Source organism: Epinephelus fuscoguttatus, linkage group LG20 (genome assembly GCF_011397635.1).
Source record: "Epinephelus fuscoguttatus linkage group LG20, E.fuscoguttatus.final_Chr_v1".
NCBI classification, from domain to species: domain Eukaryota; kingdom Metazoa; phylum Chordata; class Actinopteri; order Perciformes; family Serranidae; genus Epinephelus; species Epinephelus fuscoguttatus.
In genome coordinates, this window is record NC_064771.1 from 1,540,446 (window position 1) to 1,558,067 (window position 17,622).

The 17,622-nt window shown below is 43.2% G+C and overlaps 1 protein-coding gene across 8 annotated transcripts in view; it reads right to left on the bottom strand.

Annotated features, from left to right (window-relative positions):
- The window catches only part of ccdc57 (coiled-coil domain containing 57), a 148,179-nt gene that overhangs the window by 2,917 nt on the left and 127,640 nt on the right, over positions 1-17,622 (bottom strand). For 5 of the 8 annotated variants that reach the window (XR_007448177.1, XM_049563881.1, XM_049563883.1 and 2 more), the window contains 2 exons: positions 5,601-5,738; positions 4,200-4,374 (listed from right to left, as the gene is read on the bottom strand). Coding sequence is in view for 7 of the 8 variants with exons in the window: in XM_049563881.1 (XP_049419838.1) it covers positions 4,200-4,374; positions 5,601-5,738 (313 nt within the window). In the remaining variant the exon portion in view is untranslated. Of the gene's footprint in view, positions 1-4,199; positions 4,375-4,396; positions 5,351-5,600; positions 5,739-17,622 lie in introns of those variants that run through there. The other 3 variants (XM_049563885.1, XM_049563882.1, XM_049563887.1) reach the window with 3 other exon arrangements.

Genomic DNA, 17,622 nt, shown 5'->3' on the forward strand with positions numbered 1-17,622 from the left:
AATACAATGCACTATGATACAATGTCTCAGTTCACATGGATATGAATTCAAACTCTTAACCTTTGATCCATCAAAGGTCTGAGAAGGTCTAAGAATCTGAAGGATTCTTAACCACACTAATTCTGTTAATTTATGCAAGATGCTTTACAGCGATAGTGAACATACTCAGTAGAACATCCCACAGTAGAACATTGTTAATATTATATGCATACCCTCAGCAGAGGATTCTCACATTTTAGGTACTCAGTTTTTTTCTTTGCTGAATACCAACTGTTGCCTCTCTACCTCTTTTAACCATAATAATCAAATATGACTTAAGGCCTGAAAAAAAGCTTAGACAGCTCATAAATTATATTTGACTTTCCTCCATTACATAAAAAATAGCATATATTGTAATACCTTGCCTATAGACAAAAAGTGGCTCATACTTGACAAATACAACATGCAAATGTTATAAGCATAAGCCTTTGACATTTTACATTGCATAAATTAAACTAGCAGCTAGCAGAGTTTTTCTCTACATAAAAAGCAGCATAAATCACACACAGGACTTAAAATGCTATTTTGTGGGGGCTTTATTGTCTTCACAATTTATTGTTTCTTATCTATGAAATAAATGTAAATAAAAGCTTTGTTTCAACTGAGGGAAATGGTTTTCAGCTTACACAAATAGAGTGCCCCAGGGATGAGTCTTAAAACCCATAAATTAATTTTACCACTCCTGGTTCCCTCGTCTCAGAGTCAATGTTTTTTTGAATGGGTTTTTGGTTAGATGTCTGAAATAAGGTCTGTGGTTAATCCAAGCTGAGGAGACTCGCATTTTGTTTTACACCATAAAAAAGTCAGTAAATAACCCACTGTGAATTTTGAAGCTTTTATATGTCTTAAAAAAGGTGGTTCCTAACAAGTGGCTGAATGAAACTTCATAACCACAAGAATCTTCTTCTTGAACTTGTTTCATTCAGGATTCTTGGAACCTCGGTGCTATCTAATGAACCAGCCTGTGTTTCCACCAGTTTTGATCAGAACCATTTTAATCGAGGATGTGTTATCAACAGAGTACACTGCACAATGGATGTAAATAGTAGTAGCAAGATGGCAGATTGCACTGGTTACCTGTTAGTTTTTGTTCTGTTATTATACATATTTGTTCTTATCCAAAAACAAACCTGGACGAACTATTAATGAGACCACTGCATGTTCTTTTTTCCTATGATTTCTCACTTAACATCCCCACTGTTACCCTCTCTATCCTGTCTTTCCAACCTGTAGAATATAACGCCCACTGATGTCATCACAGTTCAGACTCCAGGTTAAGAGAAACCAATTTTTTTGTTTCCAGCTGAGAACCAATTTTTTGGTACCCCAACCTATTTATTTTTGTTTGAAATGGCCTGAATGGTTCAAGATTAGGTGTAGGAACTGGAAAAGGGCTATGAGAAGTGACTGTTGAGCCCCAAGACATTTGTGGAGAATCATTTTCAACTTTTTGGGGGGGACCCTGGGAGTTTAGGTGAGCACATGGGCTGCTCAAAACATGTCTGGTGTCCTATCGTCCAGTGAGTTTACTAGGACGCGATTATAAAATCCTCACCAAAGCCCTAGCTATTCGGCTGGAGTCTGTTATGCCTACAATAATTCATACAGATCAGTCAGGCTTTATCACAGGTAGACAATCATTTGGCAATTTGCAGTGGTTATTTAACATTCTTTATACCTTCAAGACGAACAAGACACCGGAAGCAATTATATCTTTAGATGCCCACAAAGCTTTTGACCATATAGAATATGAATATCTTTTTTCAGCTTTGGAAGCCTTTGGATTTGGCCCTTCATTCATTACCTGGATAAAAGTGCTATACTCAGTACCACAGGCAGCTGTCTATACAAACAAAACAATATCCCGATATTTCTCCTTACACAGGGGGACTCGGCAGGGCTGTCCTTTGAGTCCCCTCCTCTTCGATATTGCCATAGAGCCTTTAGCCATTTCCCTCAGGACCAACACCAGTATGATAGGCATACACAGAGGAGCACAGATACATAAACTGGCTTGGTACGCAGATGACCTTATACTCCTTATAGCGGAGCCACGTACTTCTATCCCCAGCATTTTAGATACAATCTCAAACTTTGGTGATATCTCAGGATATAAGATCAATTTTACAAAGAGCTGACTCTTCCCAATTAATCAGGCAGCTTTAGACTTAAATTATGATATATACCCTTTAAGGTTGTTCGTGATTCATTCACTTATCTTGGTGTGTGTGTGTGACTCGGGAATACAAGGACTTGTTTAAATTTAACTTTAAAGCAGCTCTAGAGAAAGCTAAACAGGATCTGACTCAGTGGTCAAATTTACCCCTATCCTTAGCAGGTAGGATCAATTCTATTAAAATGGTAATCATGCCTAGATTTTTATATCTCTTCCAAACAGTGCCAGTCTTCATTCCAAAATCTTTTTTTAAGGATTTAGATAAGACATATTTCTTCATATGTCTGGAACAAAACAACCCCCCAAATACATAAAGCCTTTCTAGAACTGCACAAGAGAGACAGAGGTCTTGCTTTACCCAATTTTCTTTTTTATTATTGGGCTACTAATATCCACAAAATAACCTTTTGGGTGTCTACATTTAGAACGGGGGACGGCCCTATGTGGTCCCTAATCAAAGACCTCTCATGTCAACCGATGTCTCCAGTGGCACTAGTGTGTGCTCCTCTACCTCTGAGCAAACATTATTTCACAAATAACCCGATTGTAAAAGGCTCACTGAGGATATGGACACAGTTTAGACTTCACTTTCAACACAAAGATGCCATTGCACACATGCCTATTATTTCAAATCCGTTGTTTCCTCCTCATAGACTCAGCGTTTCGTATATGGTTTCGGACAAATTTGAAATCTGTAGGTGATCTCTTTCATAATAATGTGTTTGCCTCCTTTGAGCATTTAGTGTCAATATACAATATCCCTCGGCTGCATCGCTTCAGGTATCTCCAAATCTGAGATTTCATTCGCCGGAACTTCTCCTCTTTTCCATCCCCCCCACCTCTGGATGGTATTGGAAAATGCCTTGATATTAACCCATATCTAAGAGGACATATTTCTAGACTGTATGACATTATTCAAGACAAACCCCCTCTCGACCACCTAAAGGGTTCCTGGGAGGAGGAATTCAGAGGTGAGATATCTGATGAGTCCTGGCACTCTGCAATTACGATGATTCACTCTTCCTCTGTTTGTATTTGCCATGGCCTAATACAGTTTAAAATAAAACCGTCTACACTTATGTAGAAATAGACTCACCAAACTGTATTCGAATGTAGACCCAACATGTGTGAGATGCCATCAGGCACCTGCCATGCTTTTCCACGTTTTGGTCATGCCCAGCACTGGCATTATTCTGGACCTCTATTTTTAAAACATTCTCTCATATGTGTGGAAAAGTTATTAACCCGGACCCCATTACTGGCATTTTTGGAACTGCCCCAGAAAGAGTGACATTTCCAAATTCTCAGTCAGAGGCTATAGCCTTCTCTTCCCTCCTAGCTCGACGCCTCATCCTTCTCAGTGGAAGGTGACTACACCTCCATCTCACACACATTGGATTAAGAGTGTTATGTCCCACCTTAAGCTGGAGAAGTTTAAGTTTACCATATGTGGCTCCGCCTCAGAAATTCTTTAAGATGTGGCAACCATTCCTGGATTACTTTGAGAAAGAATTCCCCTCTAGCAGCTTAGGATAGCTCCTGACCCCCCACCCCTACCTGAGACCTTTTAAGTTATTTTATATTTTATGGGACTCATTTTTTGAAATTTATTTATTTATTTATTTTTTATCTTTATTCATTTTATTGTTATTATTATTATTTTTATTTATGTATTTATTTTAATTAATTAATTTTCTCCTTTTACTGTGTGTGTGCGTGTGTGTGTTAATATGTAATACTGTAACAATAATACTGAAGGTCATGTCATTATTGTCTGTATTGTGTTTATTGTGGTCTTTTGTTATGGAAACTCCAAATAAAAACAGTTCAAATAAAACATGTCTGGTGTAAACATCCTGTTTTTCCAGACCTGATAGAAGGAAATCAGGACAAATGCTGACTCGTGATAAACAAGGTCCAAATAAAACCTATTTAAAAAAGTTAGTGGTCGTCAAGCCCTAGTCATTCTGGTGTGGCTGGTTACCTTCTGAGAAAATCGACAGACTAGCTCCATGGTCCAGTATGTCCCACAGCTCCTTTAAGGACTGCTGTGACTCCACTGATGACAGATGAGACATGGACAGACCTGAGTTGGGCTGCAGCCCCACGTCCATGGAGCTCTGTGATTGGCTGAGCTTGTTCTCTTTGTTCTTGGAGCTCTTGAGAAAAAAGAGCAGTAGAATAAGTTAATTTTCAGATGTTGCACTTACAGGGTGTTGAAAAATCTGGACTCACGGAGACAGCAAAATGTAAACTGATAAATGAAAAGTACAGTTTCTGTATCTTGTATAATAATAATAATAATATTAATACATTTTATTTAAAAAGCGCTTTTCAAAGTTCTCAAAGTCACTTTACAGAGACAGTTCAAACACATCAAAAAAACAATTTTCAGCAAAGACATCGAAGACAAAGAGGAATAGTAATGGGAGTGAAAAAACAAATAAAGTATAGTAAATGAATAAAAGTAGCTAAACATTAAAAGCAGAACGGAACAAGTGAGTTTTGAGTAGTGATTTGAATGATGGGTGGTCAGTGCAGTCACAGATGAGTTTTGGGAGGGAATTCCAGAGGGTGGAGGCAGCAACGGAGAAGGCTCTGTCCCCCCAGGTTCTGTGCTTGGTCTTGGGGACGGTGAGAAGGTTGGCATTGGAAGAGCGGAGGCTGCAGGAAGGGGTGTAAGGGTGGAGCAGGTCTGTGAGGTAAGAGGGGGCCTGGTTGTGGAGGGCTTTATGGGTGAGTAGGAGGAGTCTGAAGTGGATGCGTTGTGGAACAGGGACCCAGTGGAGGTTCTGAAGGACAGGGGTGATGTGGTCGCGGGAGCGGGTGTGAGTGAGGAGGCGGGCGGCAGAGTTTTGGATATATTGGAGTTTATTGAGAAGTTTGTGCCATAAAGGATGCTATTGCAATAGTCAAGGCGGGATGTAATGAAGGCGTGGATCAGGGCTTCGGCAGCATTGAGAGAGAGTGAGTGGCGGAGGCGAGAAATGTTTTTAAAGTGAAAGAAGGCTGTTTTAGTGACTTGTTTGATGTGTTGGTCGAAGGAGAGGTTGCTGTCAAAGATGATACCAAGGTTGCGGCAGTGAGGGGAGGGGGACAGGGTGGAGTTGTCGATGGTGAGGTGGAAGTCTTTGGCTGTTTGGGTGAGGGAATTTGGACCAATTAGGATCATGTCTGATTTGTCACAGTTGAGTTTAAGAAAGTTTGCTTGCATCCAGGATACTTATACTTTAAAGTACATTATAAATATGTGTCTTTTAGAAATATGTATATTTTAGAATGAACTCAGATGCAGTTTTGCAGATATCCATTCAATATGAGGGGTGACTTGGGCAGCTGAGCTGCTATTGCATATCAATATGAGCAATATTTACTGTGCTGTTACCTCAGGCCTGTCTGTGATTTTGAACCCTTTGCACCAGGGGTTGGCAGCCCCTTTTGTGGCAGAATCTGGGCTGTTTTTTCCAAGTAGAAGTTGTTCAGCAAAAGTGCCAGCCCTCTGCCTCAGTGCATACTGTAGCTCCTGAGGGCACAAAAAAAACAGCAAAATGAGTGGACAGTAGTCCCACACTGCTCTCTGGAGGGAGCACAGAGAAGTACACAACACCAGGATGTTTCAGAAAAAGAAGATATACTTTATTAATCCCTGAGGGGAAATTCCTTTTTTCCACCCTGTTTTCATATAAACAAAGGCCCAAAATACACACACATGCAAAACAGGACCTATACATGCATTAAATAGAGAGATGTTGGATTGAGGGGGCTGCCGATGGACAGGCAAGCAGTTGGGTGTTCAGTGCTTTGCTGAAGGGCACCTTGGCAGTGCCCAGGAGGCAAACTGGCACCTCTCCAGCTACCAGTCCACACTCCATACTTGGTCCATATGGGGACTTGAACCGGTCACCCTCCAGTTCCCAAGCCAAGTCCCTGCGGACTGAACTACTGCTGCGACTGAACTACTGCTGCCTCTGGGCTCTTTCACACAGTGTTCTCAGTGGCTGTATTTTGTTTATTTGATCTAAGTGTGTTTCCCCATGACACATGGTCACCAGCTACTTTTTTTTTTCACCCACCTGAGCTCCATCTGGGTCTGGGTTAACATGTTTCTTTGAAAGGCAACATCTCTCCCACAGTAATGACTGCAATTCCATTAAGAATCCTTCCATTTCTGAATGGGACTGTCACAGTTTTGAAAAAGAATAGTTCAACATTTTGTTAAACTTTCACTAATTTTAGGGCGTCGGTGGCTTAGTGGTAGAGCAGGCGCCCCATGTACAAGGCTGTTGCCGCAGCGGCCCGGGTTCGACGCCAGCCTGTGGCCCTTTGCTGCATGTCACTCCCTCTCTCTCTCCCCCTTTCACACTTGTCTGTTCTATCAAATAAAGGCCTAAAAATGCCCAAAAAAATATCTTTAAACTTTCACTAATTTTGCTAAGAGTGAGATGATACACGATTGATAAGAGTCTCATGTCTGGAAGCAGGGGGTCACAGCTAACCTGGCTTTGTCCACCTCCCAGTAGTAACACCAAAGCTCACAGATGATCATGTTGCATTGCATTTGTTTTACTCACGCAGAGACCTAAATGTCAAAATCATACACTGCTGTGTTGGGGGAGTCGTGTACTGTAACTGTCTTTTTTTTTTAAAGCACAAGTAACTTTAATTTGTACTTAAGTACAGTACTTGAGTGAATGTACTTAGTTGTATTCCACCAGACATGATTTTTTTTTTTTCACTAAGTGATGTAGGCACAAAACAAGTAAAAGACACAACAGGGACAACACTATGTGTAAGACAAGACAGGTGTAGAAAACAATTTACACAAAAGACAACCATAGGCATATTGGCATATTGGTACAATGAATGTTTGTGGTGTTGAACGCCATTTTTTGTTTGTGTCTGTTCATGAAGTTGATGAAGCAGTAAAAAAGGGGAAATGAGGAACAGAGGAATAGGCGAAAGGGAAAGAGTCAAGGGTATAAGTGTCATGACCTGTCGAATTTCCATCCGTATCAGGCTCCACAACACCCCCTGAGGGCTCCACAACACCCCCTGAGGGTTATCACCATAATCCCCATATTATTGACTGGTCCACAGGCAAGGTCATAGCCTGGGGAGCAGACTGCAAGCATCGCTGTTTCCCAGACAGTCTCACACCTCCTGCTCCTGCACCTGCACCTGCTCCTGCTCCTGCTCCTGCGTCTGTCAGTTCTGGACCCCTTGCTTCAGAAGCTGATTTTCCAGACCTCTCTAAGGTTCCTGGGGTTCCAAGGAGGTTTCAACAAGACCAAGGCCACCTCTCTTCCTCCTCACTGCCAATATGACTACATTCTGCCGGGTACCTCTCCTCCCATGGGACGCCTGTATTCCCTTTCAGTTCCTGAGATACAGGTGATGAAGGAGTCCATAGATTCTGAAACGAGTGTTTGTGGACCCAAATGCAGTACCAGGCTCGCAGGAACAGTTGGTAATGACTTTTATTAGCACCACAGCAAACAGGGAATGCAGCAGGCAGAATAAACACAGAATAAAGTTCGTTCTTCGGGCAAGTTGCCCTCACACAGTCTCTGAGGCTCAGATGAGGGAAAGAGAAGCGGCCGTGATCAGCCACGGAACCAAGGGGAAGCTCCAGAGCCCCCGGTTCCACACAGTTCAAAGCTCTTTCAGAGAGAGGGGAAGAGATGAAGCTTACGGCAGCCAAAGGTGACGAGGCAGACGCTCTGTAGGCTGAAGCGCCGGCTGATCGTGCTGAGAAGCCGACGAGGAGTGAGCTGAGGCGAGGTCGGGAGCCGGTGGGGGGGTCGTAGCCAGAAGAGCCGTCAGCGAAGGCAGAAGCACCGTTGAGGAGCAGGCAGGAGGGTAGACGAGGCCGGGCGGAGGAGTCGAGACCAGACAAGCAGGCAGAAACCAGAGACGCTGAAGCAAAGCACGAGGTCGGGGACAGAAGGCAGGTGAGTTTACCGGGAGGCAGACGAGGAGAGCAGGTCGGGGACAGGCAGAGTTGGCACCGGGAGATCAGGCAGGAGAAGAACGCTGGAGAGTCTCGCATAATGCTAAAGAACAATCTGGCAGTGAGTGAAGGTGCTGGAGAGGCTTATATGCAGGGCTGGTAGATGAGCTGCAGCTGTGTAGGCAGGTGAGCAGAGTTGGGCTGATGAGGTGGGCGTGGCTGGCAGGTAGAGTGAAGCAGAGGGAGGGGGAGTGGAAAAACACTGCAGCAGAGTGGCAGGAGAGGACTGAGAGACAGGGATTGTGACAGATTCGGCCTCGGCTGCAGGAATCATTTGCCCATCCTGGCACTGGATTCTTCTCAGTGGACAAGAAGGACAAGTCTGTCAGGCCTTGCATTGACTACAGAAGCCTGAATGAAATCATCGTAAAAAACAGGTACCCCCTCCCTTTAATCTCTTCTGGTTCTGAAATATTAAAAATTGCTGAAGTGATTACTAAGCTTGATCTACATAACACTTGTCATCTAATCAGAATAAGGGAGGGGGATGAGTGGAAGACTGCCTTTAACCCTCCTAGTGGACTTCATGAGTATCTCGTCATGCCTTTTGGACCTAGTAATGCTCCAGCTGTGTTTAAGGTCCTCATGAATGACTCTTCAGAGGCTCCTGGACAACCAACTGTTTGTAAAGGCAGAGAAATGTGAGTTTCATGTTTCTACAATCTCCTTTCTGGGATTCATCATCTCAGAAGGGGAAGTGAGAATGGCTCCTGAGAAGATTACGGCTGTGGCAAGTGGGCCTTCCTGCCAGAAGGAGGTTCAGCGTTTCCTGGGGTTGCTAATATTTATCAGAAATTCATTAGAAACTTCAGTGCTATTGCTGACCCATTGCATGCTCTAACCTCTTCCCGTTGTCAGTTCTCTTAGAATTCAAAGGCCGAGGCAGCCTTCCTGCAGCTGAAGAGGAGCTTCACTCCGGCACCCATCCTCATCCTGCCGGACCCCTCCTGCAGTTTGTCGTGGAGATTGATGAATTGGACCTGCCTTGGATCGGTGCCATCCTTTCTCAGGGGTCAGTAAAAGACAACAAGTTATAACCCTCTGATTTTCTCTCCAAGAAACTGTTGTCCACAGAGAGGAATTATGATGTCGGGTACCATGAGCTTTTGGCCATAAAGGTGGCAATTGAAGCTAATCAGAGATGTCAGATTCCGGACTGGGCACCCTTGAAGTAGCTGTTTGTCCCTCCTGTGCTCCTTTCCCAGGTTTTCCACTGGGCTCACTCTTCTTTTCTCTCCTGCCATCCTGGAGTCTGTAGTAAAGTCTTCGTCAGCCGCCAATGGTTTTGGTGGCTTGGAAAGATGTGACAGAGTATGTGGCCGCCACCCCAGTCTTCTCCAGAAATAAGAACTCCCAGAGGCCTAACTCTGGTCTCCTGCACCCGCTACCTGTGCCCCAGTGCCCCATGTCAGACATCTCACTTGATTTCGTCATCTTGTCATGTTCATTTGTCATTTGTCACTGTGTTTCCTGTTTATTTTGGTAACCACTGTCTCATCTCATTTCAGATCCCATGTCCTGTCAAGTGTCCCTCCTTTGTGATTCCTTGCCGTGCCCTAATGTGTGTCACCTGTGTCTCAGTGTGTTCACCTGTGTCTCACTGTCTCCCTTGAGACAGTGAGACCTCAGAGAGTCTCTGGACCTCATTCCTGTGCTGACTCATCTACCCCGGTTATGAGCCACACAACAAATTTGATGATTGTGTTGGAGGAGTGGGTGTCCAGGGTAAAAAGGAGTGGGCTCAGCAGTGCTGAATGTGATGGCGGAGGAGCAGTGGGGGCCGATTTTGACAGTTTCTGGTCAGTTTGTGAGAAAGGTAGATGAGGGGAAATCCAGGCAGCACAGCTTGTCCACCAGGAGATCAGGAATGATCGTGTTGAATGCTGAGCTGTGGTCTATAAAGAGCATTCTCACATAGGTCCCTGGATGCTCCAGGTGGCTCAGTGCAGTGTGGAGGGCTGCGGTGATGGCATCTTCAGTTGACCTGTTGGCCCTATAGGCAAACTGATGGGGGTCGAAGCTGGGAGTGAGGTGGGCTTTGATGTGTTGTGCCACCAGTTTTTCGAAGCACTTCATAAACAACTGACGTGAGGGCTATGGGTCTGTAGTGATTTAGACTGCTGACAGCCGGCTTTTTGGGGATGGGGATGATGAAAGCAGATTTTAGGCAGGATGGGACGGTGGCTTGTGCTAGGGAGAGGTTGAATAGCCTCGTGGAGAGGGAGCTCAGAGGAGAGAGGGATGGGCTTGTGATCACGAGAGCCCATGAGACCAGTGCAAGAAGCCCTGCTGCTAGACTTCACACAAAACTTTAACTTTTTCCCACTAAATAACTCCCCTTTTCTGCACTTCACATTCTGGATTATCACAACTACCCGACCTGGAAGACCTTGAGGAATACATCAACGAATGCTTTTACTGATTCTGCATCATGAGCGACACACAGCCAGACCATGACCAGGACTGCAACTCATCCACACCACAGAAGGCTCAGACCATCCGACTCCATTCATATCTCTCTGGACAAACCATGCTGTGCTGAGGTCAGTGATATCCTCACTTCCATAAACAACAATCCGTCAGGACTAGATGCACACATAGGACTCATTGAAGTATTACATAAAGAATTCAAACATCTCTGTGAAAGTCTAGAATTCTGCCAGCACCAAACACTGACCAAAGAAAACAAACTCCTCCACACCTCCGTCAACACGCTCACTACCCAGCTCAACTCCATCGCAAAACAAAACAAGGAATTGAAAGACACCATTCTCGATTTACAGTCACGTAGCATGAGGAATAATCTTGTTTTTTCCGGCATCCCAGAATGCACACAGGACGACAACCCCGAACAGCTAATACAGGACTTCATGACCACTAACCTCAAAATCATTGTAAAAAACATCACATTACCTAAAACCCCCACAAACAAACGCCCCTGTCCAATTGTAGCAAAATTCGAACACTTCAAACAAAAACTACTGGTACAACGTCACGGCAGACCCTGGCTATATTAACCCCCACATCATAATCACCCCATCCCCCTCACCATGAAAACGCAATGATGACAACTTGTATATAGATCATAGTACTCTGGTTTCACTGGGCACTGTAGCAGTTTATGACCTTGTGTTTTATGTGTTTCTCTATTATGTTCTCCTTTTCCCTTTTTTTTCTGTTTTCTCTTGTTTTCGTTTCAGTCCCCTCATCCAGAGCATATACATACACATACACTCACCCATTACATTAGGCACATATACATATGCACACACGCACACACACTTACATGAACACACTCAACCAGACACACATTCAGATCTGCTTATACACACACACATAAGTCAGTCGTCAGTCATAACTTGGAACATCTGTGGGATTGGTGCGCAGGCGAAAAGACCCAAGGTACTCAACAACATAAGCAAATTACAAGCAGACATTTGCCTTCTACAAGAAACCCACACCTGATTCTTACTGTAGTATAAATAGGTTCATTTTGTCTACTCAAATTAGATTCAGTGTAGAAAGTTTCTTTTTTTCACACAATGGGCCTAATTCACAAAAAGTGCGTACGCACAAATCTGTGCTTAAACTGTGCATACGATCATTTGACGCACAAATCCGGGATTCATCAATATTTTCTTACCCAAATTTGTTCTTACTCTGCGAACAAATTTAGAACTGCCTCAGACTATGCGTACGCACAAATGAGGAAGGCCGAACTGACTTAGAAAATGCAAACACATACCTTTTAAGTACATGCAGAGCCTATAAAACCACATTCATTAAAAAGAGATTTAATTAACATTTTTTAAAATCATTAATTTACTAATATCTTGGCCAAATGTATTAAATAACCATGAAATTGACACACTTTCACCCTCATCATTATGACAATTAAAATATTCAACGATAACAACAGTCCTAGTTTACAAAGGAATATATGAGAATGAACATTTCGAAATATAGGCCTAACAGTTTTGGCTTTCATTTAATTGTTTTGGCCTATAATGATCACCCACTCCCAACGATTTCTTGTGCCATGAAATTACGCATCTGTGGCCAAAGGCAATTGGTTAATTGATAGCATGTTAAAGGGCATGCAGGGTATATAAACGATTCTGATTCACCTGTGCAAGTGTTAAGATGGCATATCTAGCCTTGCTAGAGGATATTGCAGCCCATGCCACAGTAGCAGACCGGGCTGGGATTTCACAACCCTACCTGAGCTGTGTCATCCCACGGGTATTAAATGGCATCCTAAAGCTATTGCCTGAATATATCAAATTGCCATATGATGAACATAATCAGACCGATGTGAAGAGGGGGTTCCATGGCATAGCTGGAATGCCAAATACAATTGGCGCAATAGACAGTACCCATGTGTGCATCAAAGCTCCATCAATTGACTCAATGCAATACATGAACAGAAAAAACTATCACTCCATCAACGTGCAGATGATCTGTAATGCCGACTGCCATATCCTTAACGCTGTAGCCCGCTGGTCAGGAGGCACCCACGACTCATTTATTTTGCAAAACAGTACAGTGGGAATGTGTTTGGAGGCAGGGGCTGTGAGAAGTAGATGGCTTGCTGGTGAGCATTTTTTGTTCTGGTCTTTGATTTCAGTTGTTTTTAGTTAGTATTTTTAGTAAGTCTCTATTCCGTTAATGCTAAAATGTTATATTGTTTAGGTGACCTGGGATATGGCCTTAAAACATGGCATATGACACCATACGCAAACCCTGAAACCCCTCAAGAGGTGCACTATAATAACATACATGCCCACACATGCGCTGTAATAGAGCACACTTTTGGCGTGCTTAAGGGCTGTTGGATGTGTTTGGATACAGCCGGTGGCAAACCACTTTAGCTATACCCTTGAGAAGGTGTGCAAGATCATCCTGGCATGCTGTATCCTCCACAATCTTGCAATGGCATGGCATTCCTGTAAGACCCGGCGCCATCGCTGTATGGTTTTATTAAACTAACTACCTTAATTTAATAACTCCCACCGTAAAGGGTGTGTTCTTAACTGATGAAACAGTGTCTCACTCAAGCTCGGACAACTCCATTGCTGTCTTCCATAAGTTTTATTTCACACATGCATTAACGTGTACACTGTGCATGCTATGCTGACTAAACTAGCACCTGTACAGTAACCGTGTCGTTCGCCAGGTAATCAACTGAAACAACACAAATACAAAACAAAACGCAACATTCATGACACGGACATATTATCCACTATATAATCCACATACATAAACATAATTGTGGTATTTAACACAGGTAGTAATCACTTTGTATCCACATCTCGTAACTCACCAGCTCAGCTTCACCAGTCAAAACGGTGATATGCGAACACATGAAGATCCAGCAGGCACAGGTGGAAGCACATACGCATTACACCTATGTGGATAACTCCGCTTTATAACGTAATACAGAACAATATATGACCACACCATAAATAAAATAAATAAAATACCCCCGTACACATTTATATTGCACAAATAATTTCGGTTCTACAAAACACAGAAAAGATGCAATAATTACCATTTACCTCCTTCAACACAGTCATGAACCCATCACTAGACAGATCTAACAATTCAAACACCACACAGAACTGCCAAACCACAGAAACAATCAAACAGTCCATGAGCGATTTTGGCAGTAATTGCACAAATTCTCACCTTTTACAGATGTTCCCCGGGCCCCCTTACCCGCAGAACCCCCACAGCAAACAGGCGGCCTACCACCAGCATCCTTGTGCCTCACAGGCTCCCACACAGGCTCACCGGACTGGCTTTTATGAATGAGGACATACTCATCTGCCAGCTGCGCAGCCTCAGCCGCAGTTTTAAACTTACGCTCAGTAAGATATGTAGCAACCCGACTGGGCAGAGAGTTCTTAAACTGCTCCAAGATGATCAAATCACACAAACTCTCAAAATCTTCAACATCAGAGGACATACACCAACAATTGAAAAGGGTAGTCAGCTCCCTTGCAAACTCCATATGCGACTGGTTAACCCTTTTTCCCACGTCCTAAAACACTGGCGATAGGCTTCCGGGACTAACACATATGTCTTTAGTACAGCAGCCTTGACTGACTTATAAGCTAGATTGTCATTACTTAACCCTTTGGGCCCTAGGCCTTTTTTGGGGTATTTTTACTGCCTTTACTTTTAAGCTCATATAACAGTCATTATAAAGGCTACATAAACATGCTATATCTTGTTTTTTTTTCAGGACAATCTGGGCCTGTATTTTATATTCATTTTTATATCAATGAAAAAAACAAACAAATCTGTGTCACTAAATTCTTACATTTTTACATGTATCTCACCATAGCAAGTTGGAAGTTGACATATTCTGCCATATATGAAGAGGGAAGACTCTCTGGAATCTGGCACTATAAAAACCATGATGGTGGGACATTCTGTCACTTCACAGTTGACCAAAACATGTGGTTTGTGCCAGGCGGACATGATTCACAGTATTTTTTCATTATTGCAAGAAATTCCATTGACTCATTCACAAGTCAAAAATATGTTTTATCTGAAAGAAACATGCAATATTTACATCTAAGATAATAGAAGAACAGTCTCACCTACCAAACACACCCCCATCTGGAATTAAGGCTGGGCGATATCTCGATATGTTGGATATATTGACATTTTTTAAAACGAGATATGGAATGCGCTGCTATCATTTACATCGATATGGTCCGTTGCTGCACGCTGTCTCGCCTGTTTCTCTGCTCCGCAGCCGCCGCTTCTTTCTCCCTCTCTCTCTCTCCCTCACACACACACATTCTGCCCCACCTCTCCCTGTCCCTCTTTCTGAGCACTGCCCCCTCCCCCCATCGTCACTATCAACAAAATTTAAATCCCCACGGCGAAAACCGTAACGAGCTGGTATGTAAACAAAAGACTAATGGATCAGTCATTTGGAAGTGGTTTGGTTTTCGGGTATCAGACACCATGCAAAAAAATGTATTGTGTAGAGAGTGTTTAAAGCCAGTGGCCACGAAAGGGTTGAGCACAACCAATTTATTTCACCACTTGAAGCAGCACCACAAGCTGCAATTCGAAGAATGCATGAGGATGCAATCAGCAACACAGGGCATTAATAAAACACCACAGCCCAGTGTGCCACAACAGTTATCACTGAAGGCATGATTCAGCCAAGTAGTGCCCTATGAGCGTGGGAGTGGGAGGTGGTGAGATGTCATAAAGGTTGTCACTTACAACCTAGACAAGGACATGGTGCCTATTTGACTGTTGAGAAGGTGGGGTTTGTGAAGATGGTCTCAAAATTGGACCCCTGTTATACGCTCCCAAGCAGGAATTACTTTGCAAGGGAGGCACTGCCAGCCATGTACAACGAGCTGAGAGATGATGTCCTTGCACGACTTGCTAAAGTTTCCTACTACTCCCTAACCACAGATATGTGGTCCAGTTGGACGTGTGATCCTTACACGATCCATTATGTGGAACAGTGGAAGCTGAAGAGTGCCTGTTTGCAGACAGCATACTTCCCGAAGGATCACATGGCAGAACACATCGCCGAAGCTTTGGAGGAGGTCCTTTTGAGCTGGGATCTTAGGCGTTCAGGATTGGTGGCCGTGACGTCAGACAGTGGCTCGAACGTCGTTAAAGCGCTAAAGTTACTTGATTGGCGGAGGATGCAGTGTTTTGGCTATCGTGCACCTGGTCATTGGTGAGTGTAATATTATTCATTCTATTTAGAAATGTATGTCAGGCATAATTGTTAAATGGCGAAAAAGCAACCTAGCTGAGACTGAAACTAAATTAGATAAGAGTTATGAAATAGTAAACTTTGCTCTGCAGTGTTTCCCCTAGGTTTACAGCTTTGGGGGAGTGCGTGTAGAGGCTATGCTTATTTACACAACGCCTGAACGCAACACAGGCTCCACTCCAATTGAGCTGTGCAAATGGCATGTTTGACTGTGAGTAACAGCAGCATTTTGATGGTCATTTACACACTGACATAACAATAACTATGTCAGGTAACAAACTGCGTCAGGTTCGGGTCGGTCTCGCTTATAATTGTCTCGGACTCGGGTCGGGTTTGGTCAAGAAAATGCGGCCCAAGCCACGCTCTAGTGTGCTCACCTGTGTGTGCACACGTGTCTGTTTGTGTGTGTGTGTGTGTGTGTGTGTGTGTGTGGGGGGGGGGGGGTGGACCTGCGCCGTGCGCAATACAGAGAGCAGAGGAGAATTGTAAACACGCGACCATGTAGAGACAGAAATGACATGCCATTCTGTAAGTAAGATAAATAACATAAGGCTATTTAGTTTATGAAGAGATAAGATGGAGCAACTAGCAACTAGCAGTGGCGGTTGCATATAGGGAAAACACTGACTCTGTCTCCTGTAGGCAGAGATGGTTTAGCACTGCACATTAAACAATGTTACGTAATAGTGTAACCTTTAGCATTAGTCTCAAACCTTAAACAGGACATGTTCTTCAGTCTGGCTGGCCTACATTTCTATATCAAATGATTATAATAAATATGTTAAATATGACTTTAAATAAATAAATAAATAAATAAATAAATAAACAAACCTGTACATGATAAATATCCTAAATAGTTTAACCGCTACGTTAATTAGTTTTGCAATTTCAGACAAAACTGACATAAAATATCATTGATATATTATAATTTTAAAATGTCTCTTTGTGTCTCAGGTCATGGTATGGAAGATGCACGCATCACCCGTGCCACTGATATATGCAAACGAGTGGTCAGCAGCTTCTCCAATAGCTGGAAGAGGAGGAGGAACCTGACTAAAGTACAGATGCAGCTGGATCTGCCATGCCAACAGCTCATCACTGAGTCAGTCACTCGCTGGGGGTCACGGCTGGACATGATTGAGATGGTCCTGGAGCAGGAAAGAGCGCTGAACAATTTATAGACACAGATATCTGTCCACATGGCTCACAAAACACAACAGATAGCTATATGCATGCCACATGGAACTGCACACCTATTAAACAATTCTGGCAAGACATCACTGACAACCTCTCTCTTCTCCTGGGCTGCCACATCCCACTCCCCCCTCACTCTACTTACTTGGTGACATATCCACCATAAACCTCAACAATACATCTCGCACAATACTCTCAATTGCCCTAACCATCGCTAAGAAAACCATCCTCATGAACTGGAAAACAAGGATCAAAATCTCTATCACACTCTAGAAATATCTACTAATCAAATACATATCAATGGAAAAATTATCTGCTTCAATTAAAAAACATTGTTATGGTTGTTACAACTTTATAATTTATTTTCTTTGTTTCAAATCAAACACATTGCTGTTTTTTTTCCATCAACTGTCTTTTGTTACTACTATAATCACTTTCCCCATC